Source organism: Micropterus salmoides, unplaced genomic scaffold (genome assembly GCF_014851395.1).
Source record: "Micropterus salmoides isolate LMB-PRFRI ecotype aquatic unplaced genomic scaffold, ASM1485139v1 Ms_hic_scaffold_13, whole genome shotgun sequence".
Taxonomy (NCBI): domain Eukaryota; kingdom Metazoa; phylum Chordata; class Actinopteri; order Centrarchiformes; family Centrarchidae; genus Micropterus; species Micropterus salmoides.
In genome coordinates, this window is record NW_024040374.1 from 15,143,037 (window position 1) to 15,152,582 (window position 9,546).

At 40.6% G+C, this 9,546-nt stretch overlaps 1 protein-coding gene across 1 annotated transcript in view; it reads right to left on the reverse strand.

Moving 5' to 3' along the window:
• Positions 1 to 8,264, reverse strand: part of LOC119900607 (ankyrin repeat domain-containing protein 13C) — a 32,213-nt gene extending 23,949 nt beyond the window's left edge. Inside the window, exons 1-2 of the mRNA XM_038715703.1 lie at positions 7,564 to 8,264; positions 5,502 to 5,543 (exon numbers count right to left, since the gene is read on the reverse strand). Coding sequence (XP_038571631.1) covers positions 5,502 to 5,543; positions 7,564 to 7,939 — 418 coding nt within the window. The 5' untranslated portion in view covers positions 7,940 to 8,264. The remainder of the gene's footprint in view (positions 1 to 5,501; positions 5,544 to 7,563) is intronic.
• Positions 8,265 to 9,546: the final 1,282 nt, after the last annotated feature.

The following is a 9,546-nucleotide window of genomic DNA, read 5'->3' on the forward strand; positions in this document are numbered from 1 at the left end:
ACTTCTGATCACACATTTACCACTTGGCAGTAAATATTGATATGAAATGTTGCCCGACTACTGTAAACATGTGTGATACAAAGTGAGGATGTTTGTTATAACATCAAACCAATGATATAACAATAATCCTGGTTTTATAGAGGGACAGATTGTGTGTAGGATTGCGTTGACAGCTGATGCATTAATCAAAGAGCCATATGGGACCTACAGTTACACAAGACTCTGCACCTACTTTATTTTTTAATTTATATTGCTATAAAATGAAGAAGAATTCTCAGGGATAAAATGTCAAACTTTATCAAAAAGACACCCCCTGGTACTGTGCAGTATAACGCTTAGAGCTGTGCTTGTGCTCCAACAAAAGGGGAAAACGGCCAAAGAGCCTCAACCCTTTTCTATGGCAAGATCAGCAGTAAGTGCAGCACAGAATCCCATCACTCTCTGGGCAGCCTGACAACAAAGTATAGCAAGCCAAAAATGAAGCCTGTTGTTCCCATCTCAGTTGTCAGTTTTGTCGTGACATCATTCATTACCATGTTGGCATCTGTGCAGCTCCGCCTCAGCACTGGGCAGGAACAGTAACAGTCCTGTGAGCAGCAAACCGCTCACATGCAAAGCAGAGGCTAACTGCTAACAGTCTGCTGGGTATGTTCCTGTCGGGCTTTTACTTGATGGGGCAGGAACTTGGGCTTTTATTACAGCTGCTTCACCAGCCTTTTCAATAATCGCTTAGGCTGACACAAGCCACATAGAAGCTCTCAATACAGCATTCCAGTCAGGCAAACATTCAAACTGGTTACGGCGCTCATGTTCAGACTTGTTTCTCTGCAAAACACAAGTACTATTGTGAAAACTATTAAAAAAGGCTGACGCAAGTGGCGTACTCACAGAGCCAACCTGGTGTCAAGAACCAAACAATAACTTTTGAAAAAAAATAATAATAATAACATGTAGCAACACTGTCCCATAGTCTAAAATACCAAATCACCCATATGATCTACATACTCTCTATGTTTTATTAATGAGAAAGAGGCCATGGTCTCATACATTCTTTATGACAGAGAGGAATACATTTTGAAACGCTTCCCAATTAAACATATTATACACACAACAAAGAGGAGCGTGACTATCCCAAGCGTATAGTTACAGAGAGGGAAAAATGTGTCTTTTGACAGCACCCAAAGCATTTAGGTTATATTCTTTACAAAAACAATTATACTCAACACCAATGTTGCTCTAATATACAGCTTGGCTTCAAGGTGGAAACAAGGCGAAGGAAACCTAAATGAACAAAAAAAGACAGGCCAACGGGAAGTCATTGTGTTCACAGCAAGGGAGCAGCTGAGGTTCAGAGACTTGACTCATGACTAGTGTGAATTCATTTTCTTCTTTAAATTTCCTGCCCAATTCTTGTGGACGTGATCTGCATGTTAAGTGCTGAATATGGGCCAAATGGTGAGCACCACTTCGGAAAGATTGATTAATATCGGCCATATTGCATTCTCTCATTTAATAAAGAAGCTGTGTTGGCACCAGAAAGGATAGATGTTAACTGCAGAGTGCCTCACAAAAAGCCTTACATCAGCAAACAAAAAAAAAGAAATAAGGCAAACCTCTGTGTTAATTCATTATTCCGATCCATGCCTGGGCTCGGGGACGGAGCAGCTAATAACAGAGGTTGATGTCGAGAAAATAAGAGCTCGAGCGCTTGCTTTCTGACGTAAGCCTCACATTCCCTCAGGCCTTTGACCTATAAATCACCCTGCCAAATCCAATGATTGTGTAATAATAATGACAAAATTTATCAGATATACATTACATAGACACACAGAGAAGAGCCAAGCCGTGCATCCTGAGTGGCGAACTTGCTGACTTCTGGTCTGGCTTCAGCCAAATAGGTACGAGGAGTCGAGTCTCTGGACTTACTGATACTGACAAAAATATATGAATGATTTCAGTCACCACAGTGTATGGAGACAGGGTTTCTACACCATTTGTTTACTGTGCTTTAAATATGTGTTGAAGATCTGTCTTGGCTTTTCACTGATTAACATTATTAAATCTAGATAAATAGTAACTGGAGCACAATACCAGAAGCAGTAGGACATACATTATGAACTATTAAAGATTCAAAAAGTAGTACAGCTATTATTTAAGGCTGCAGCTAACAATTATTTGATTAATCTGCAGATCCTTTTCTACATGAATCATTTTGTCAGAAAATGGTGAAAGCCATGGTGACATTCATTGCGTGCTTTGTTCGACCAACAAAAATATTCTGTTTATTTACATATATGGCAAAGAAACATCTGAGAAGCTGGGAACCAGAGAACATTTTTTATTTCTGCTTGAAAAATAATATTGATATTAACATTGATCATTAATCAAATAGATGCTGACTGGGGTGCCCTGGTGTTGTAGGAGTTACGACGTCAACCAGCGACAGCAACATCCCTCGGACCTGTCTCTCCCTTTATTTCCTGACATCTCTCTACTGCCAGCTGACCAAAAAAAGCATCCCTCCCCTATAAAGCTGTTTTCTGTCTGTCAACTTATCAATAAATTGACTATTTCTTTCTCTATCATATAATAGTTAAAATATAATGAAAAAATATAAACATAGCTTTTTTGAGTTGGTGTTGTCTTTGCATTTTCCTTGTAGGAAGCTGGGAAAGAAAAATCAAACGACTGCAGGTCATTCATATGAATCAAATCAAAAAGAGCTGCCTGGATACATTAACATTTGGCCTAAAACTCATTAGTCATGGTTTGCTACACAGTCATGAAAGTATTGATAAAAGTGTCCCTGCGGGTTTTTGGGTTGATTGCATGTGCAGCAGCTGTACGGAGGTCCTGCTTGAGTCATATACAACCCTAACAACAGAGGAATGAGGGAGGCAGGGCAGGATGGAGAAACAAAGTGCTTCAGTACGTGCACTGGCTGCAATCGGGGCACTTGTCAAGAGGCTCTGTGGGCTGTTAAAACCCCCACCATCACCGCCCATTCTGATCCAGGCTGAGTACATCTATAAAATGGCTTTTTCGCTCACTTGCTCACCATCAATCACTCACTCACTCAGCCACCGAATCAAACAGGAGCTAAAGAATCACATTGTCACATTCACTGAGGCAAATCTGATACTCCCCAAAGCAATGTTGTGTTTTTTGTCCAGACAAAATTAATATTGTATTATGTACATAATGAGAATCGAATCGCCTCTCTCGATTTAAGCCAGCACACCAGAGGAAGACTAACCCTGCCAGACTCGTACATTGGCTGCAAACACGATCTTATATCGCTGAAACCAATCTGAAATATCTTTGTGATTTTATCTTTGTGAGAAACATACACAGTCCCTGCACAAAAGGAAAACATTTTTTCTGTCCTTTGAAGGGGGACGCATCAGGAAACAGGCGTCTTATACCTCTGATCATGGTGTTATCTTAAAACTGGGCGTGAAATTCAGTATCGTGTGTTCAGTTTCCACAGAGTTTCATTTCCAGAGAATGTGTTCGGAACACATTGCAAATAATGAGTCAGATAGTGACCTGAAGAGCAGACCCATTTATTGAATTAAAATATCCACTGTCGTACATTCATTCACATCATAGATTTAGGAGTTGTTTTATTACTCATTTGGCTTTTCTCTGTCAGTGTCATCTTCTACCTCAGTCACTGTTTCCCTGTTTTCCTAGAACTGAAATGATCAATCAATTCGTTTATATCCTTTTTTAACATGAACAAGCATTTGCTTGTTTTTTCTCATTTTATTTTAAGTTATATGTATTTGGGAGTGTTGGGTCAGACAAAACAAAACATTTTTGAAGATGTCAGCTTGGGCTATAAAATTGTAATGGGTATTTTTCAAAATTTTATATACCAACCACTTAACTGAGAAAATAACTGGCATATTAATCGCTGATGAAAATAATTTTTAGTTGCAGTTGCTGTTTACATTTCCCCAGACAAATGTTTGGCAGCCCTGTGAGAAAACAAAGTCCCTTAAATTTCTCAGTATTTCATTTTAGAACCGCGAATATGCACCGCAGTATTCTCCGTTTTTGGCTGTTAGTGACAAAAACGGTCTCTCTCTTCTTCTTCTACAAGGTATTTTTCACCTGTCCAACAGTACAGACATGCATCGCTGTCATTACTAGTCTGGTAAATGATAAACACACGCTTGGCCATACACAAAGAGAGCCCTGTCCTTTCCATCCATACAGACCAGCCACACCCAGACTATGATCTCATGCTGTAGCCTTCAGCCTGTCTGGCCTGAGCATCCCTGGAGGATGGGGGAGCAGCTTAGGCAAGAGATAGGCAACCTCATTAACACAATCAATTCCATAGCGTCCCGTCCACCACGACAATTCAGCCCTCTCCGCTGTCTGATATACCAATGGGCAGTGGCAGGGCCTTCACTCCAGCGACAGGAATTGAACTTTGCAAATGTGAAATCAATTGAAACCCATGCTCCAATGACAGACACTAAACAAATGGGGACTTGCAGTACAAGCAACCCTATGCTTGAATTGTTAACAGAGAGCCTGCTGTAAACAAAAGATGGAGGGGGATTAATTTTTCAATAGCATGTTCTGAAGTCTCTTTCTGAAATTAAATGTAAGCATCGCCTCACAAAGGGGCAGCGTGTTAATATTTCATGCACATGCTTTCAGTCTGGCCAGTGCATTTCAGTTAAAAACTAGATCATGTAAAGGTTTCTACAGAGCACTAATACATTATGACATATTCATCAGATTGGCCAGTTGTTTTGTTGTGATTGCTATTGTAGGATGTGTTACATACATAAGTTGTAACCCTTTTGGATCTTTGGGAAAATGCACAAAGCTCTACCATCTGTGTGAAACATGCCAAAACTTCACATCATTTTGTGCGATTATTGTCCACAACTGATTCTAACTCAACCAAAGACTTAGATAATTACTAAGTAAACTCTCCAGCACAAGAGAAACAACACACTAAGCAAACATTATGGACATTGAAAATGACATCTCTTATCTCAACTAATTATCCCCTCTGCCAGCTTCAAACTGTTAGTCTTTGAGCCAGCGGTGGAACACCAATCAGAACAAGAGACTTCAGCCACTGAGAGGATCCTATTTCTAGCTGTGTCATCATTATCTAATCCCCACTGATTAAATATGTTCTAATAGTCTCTAGAAATATATTAAATAGAAGATAAGACACGGCCACAAGAAAGGAAGAAAACAGTTTTCTCAGCCCGTTTTTGACCAGGTGACAATCCATCAACACAACCTCTTTATTCATGCATGAGCATCTTTTTGTCTGGGATTTGTGTGGTGATCTGTGACAAATGTCTGCTAGTGCTTAACTGGACAAATGCACACACAAAGACAGGAGAATTAACTGAAACACAAGAAACAAAAGACATACAGACCGGCAGACAGAATCATTTAGAAAGCTACAGAGAGAGACAAAAATAAACAACATGGAGATGCATTCATTACACATTACTCACCTTTGTGCCCCATCATGACAGCGAGGTGCAACGGCGTGTTTCCTGAAGAAGAGGGAGGAAAAAATAGAATTTGTCAGCTGCCTTTGATATCAAGAATACGAGACGAGAGTCTGTGACAAGCACTGTGCCTCTAGGACTGTCACACTCAGGGTGAATTAAATGCTTAAATTGGGAGGCAGAATCCACTAAATCCCAAATGATATGGTAAGTATATGCCTATAGTGTGTTCTCCTACCCTGACAGGCAATATTATAGTCTATTAACCTACTCCACCGCCGAAGTAAGCTGCGTTAAACAGAGGCATGGCTTGTTAACTGGCATAAAGGTAAACACAGCGTGGTAAAAATGCATTCAGGGAAAACAACGTTTTAAGGTCAGGTGTAGAGAAGCACAGGTTTTCTTCCCAGGATGTGAAATGTGCCTCTTAAGTGTTGGAAAATCCCTCAAGAGGAAGCCAGACTGCCCCGTCAGCTCCTTCAGGCTTCTCTTCCAGAAGAAGGGCGGTGGGCGAGCAGTAAAGAGGGCCTGCTTTTGCAGAAGCCCCGATGTTGTGATAAATGGCTGGCAATGGTTCAGGGGGAAGAGCGGGTTGCCCACTAATCGGAAGATTGGCGGTTCAATCCCCGGCTCCTCCAGGCTAGAAAGGCGCAATACAAATACAGAGCATTTACATCATAAACTGCATGCATAGGTAGGGCAACGGCACAAGTGAAGTCAATTTCTGGTCACACAAAGATGTTGGAGGCCTGTGGTTGGTTGCACACACACACCAACAATCACGTCTCTGTTCAAGTGTCCTTGGGTAAGACACTGAACATCTAACTGCTATTGCACACCTGCCAGTGACGGTGTCATGCAGATAGATTCAGTTTCTTCCGCTGAAGTTTGGAGATATTTGTCTCTGTGATGTTTACTGTCAATCCAGTTCAATGGTGGTGAATGGAATTTTACTGGTATTACACAAAGCATTGAAAAATTGTTTTTAAATCATACATCAACCAAAAACTGCCAAAAGTGAATGGTTCCAGCTTCTTCTTCTTCTTCTTCTTCTGAAGTCAGGACTGGACAACACTGGCGCACAATACCAATATTATCTGAACGGACTGATACAACTACTGGTCATGTTTTCTTGTGATGTGGATCACATAATTAAACATCACTATAACAGTTACCTGTACATTATATTTGCTTTACATGTGCCCAATGGGAACAACAGAACAAATAATAAAGCTTGATCTTTGTATTGACTGTTAATCAACGCCAACTGATTTGAATGATATTGTGTGACAGTCAGGCTTCAGCATGTATCCAGTGGAAGCTAAACTGATATGTGAGTAAACACACAAACTACTGCCACTGAGCCGCGCCAACCCTCTTCAAGACGGGCGAAAAAGCCTTTGAAAAATACAGGCTCAAGTTCTAAAAACAACACCAGAGGCGAATGCCCAGTTGCATTGCAACATGTCAGAGCTCTGATTTGAAGACATGCCACATTCCAGCTGTGACACCGAGCACCAGATACAGGCCATCAGTTGTCTCGGCAGGTGAACCAAACAAAATAATCTCCTCATTTTGTCCGTTCAGGGAGTGTTTCTTTGGAAATGGTGGTGTTATCTGAGCAGACTTTGCCCTGCAGAAGAGGTGCTATCTGTCTCCGATAAGTAATAAATATTCCCTAAATCCTTTGACTCCTGCCTATGCACCAACGTCTAATAAGCATTTAACCAAAGATAGCTTATCTAGGTTTTTGTGACTGATCTGTAGGTGGGATGGGGCATAGAGCCTCTAAAGAAAACAATCTATCTTATGCACTTTTTTGTTCGATTTACTTGAAGGCACTGGATTTCAAATACTGTAGGGTAGTGGATTCAAAGTATTCCTTATTTTGGGAATCAGTTCTCCAGGCCTTGGTAGGGAGAAGCCTCGCCTACTTCCAGTGCTGCTGGAGACTGATGGCCTATCAGCTAACTAAAACTGAGCTTCCCCGGACCTTGTAATTGGTCGATTGTGACTGGTTTGGGGGGGATCCTGCCTAATAAAGATAAACAGCTGGTGGGCTCACCATGGACGTCTTTCTGGGCGATATTCTGCGTCCGTATGAGGGAAGACAGGCGTCGGACATCTCCTTTAAAGACACATTCATGCACCGGAAAGTCTTGCGCGGTTCGGATAATGGGGTTTTTGTTGTTGTCATCGATGACATCCGACGTTGACAGCGTGTTGGTGTTAGCATTAATCTGCGACTGTTGGTTCTGCTGCTGCGTGGACGAAGACTTGTTTAACTTGTGATTACTGAAGATTTTACTCGCTCTGCTCTTGTTGTTCGTCTTGGAGGCGGTGAACGTCCCGGTTGCAGCCTCCTCGTCCGGCTCCAGTAAATCCTGGTCCTTGCTCGGCCTGTGGTCCTTGCGCAGGGAGCGGATCTTCTCTCCGGTCATTTTCTAAACAGCTGACGCTAACTGAGCAGAGGGTGTCGTCGCTGACGATGACCCTCCGGGCGAACTGATGCGATCCGCCAGTTAGGGAGTCTTCACGCAAACACTGTAAATTGCACAACATGAAAACACTTAACTTAACCCTCCGCTGGATATGCAAAAAACGACAGTTTGTTCGAAGACGAACAAAGAGCAGCTCCCGTTCACCGGTTAACGATGAAAACAAACCGTTCGCTCTGCTCCTATCGTCCAAAACTATCGCTGGTTGCTGCACAACATAAGCCGCTCCAGTTGACTACAGAGCATCTTTGCTAGTACGGAAGATTCGGCTGATGTCTTCCGCCTCGAATTATCGCGAGAGTTCAGGATAGGTTACTAACGGTCACAAGCTCATGCTTGTTCCTTCAATACATTTCTATCTAATATTTAACACCCAGTGAGGAAAAGTAACCAAGTTTATTTTCTCAAGTGTTGTATTTAAGTACAATTTTGAGGTTTCAGCTATAGTGACTGTAGTAACATATTATTTGGTCACTTCATAAGGCATTATAGAAATAATAATACACCCAACAGCACAGACAACTTCATATCATGGGAAAACTGATAAGACTAGCTCCACTTCAGGCAGCTACGACATTAAAATGCAAAATCCAAAAACAATAATACAATTCGGCCGCTTTCAGAATGCAATAATGTGACACACTCAAAGGGGTCATTCTGCATAATGACGTTTTCAGAATCAGCTTTATTGACCATGTATGTGTACAGCCTACATATAAGGACTTTGACTCTAGTTTTTCCTAGAACAATTTTCAGGAAGACAGACTGAAATAGTCATAAGCCTAGACCATGGGTTGGCAATGCTGGAAGAAGTATTACTTCAGTAAAAGTACACATATATCATCAATAAAATACTTAAAATTATTCGTTATGCAGAAAATGCTTCTGTAAGAGTTATATATCACGTTATTGAATTGTTTACTAATGCATCCATGTGTAAGTAGCATTTGAGTGTTGAAATTGGTTGGAGTGCAGCTTTCAAAGCTTTTCAAATTATTGTATAAATTAAATGACTGTACTGTGTATTATTAAAATAGACTATACAGTAATACAGCACAGTACTGTATATAAATATAGCTTACTGTAGTTCAAATTATAATTAGGCTAGAGCCTAAAACAGAATTGGGCTTTATACAAAATGGCAAACAGGCTACTAAGCCACAGCTTGGCGGTGGATTTAAACAGGCCCAAAATGAACTGTAGGCTATCATTACCGAACTGGTAGCAGAGTTCGAAAACAAACGTCTTCATAAAATATTCAGATATTTTTGTTGTCATGTATGAAAAGACCCAAAAACATACTGTAAGCGGACTACTTTATTACGAAGCAAATTTTTTAAACATTTGTATAGGAATGATTCTGTCCCAAGCTTTTTGATCCATATAAGAAGTTTCCACTGTATCAAAATGTGAATTCTAGTTGTACAATAAATATGGTCATTTAAATAGAATAAATCCCTCAAAAGTATAAGGTAAGTGTAAGGTAACATAAAATGACAATAGGGTATAGTAAATAATTATTACTTCAAAACTGTTCAATTTACTTTGAA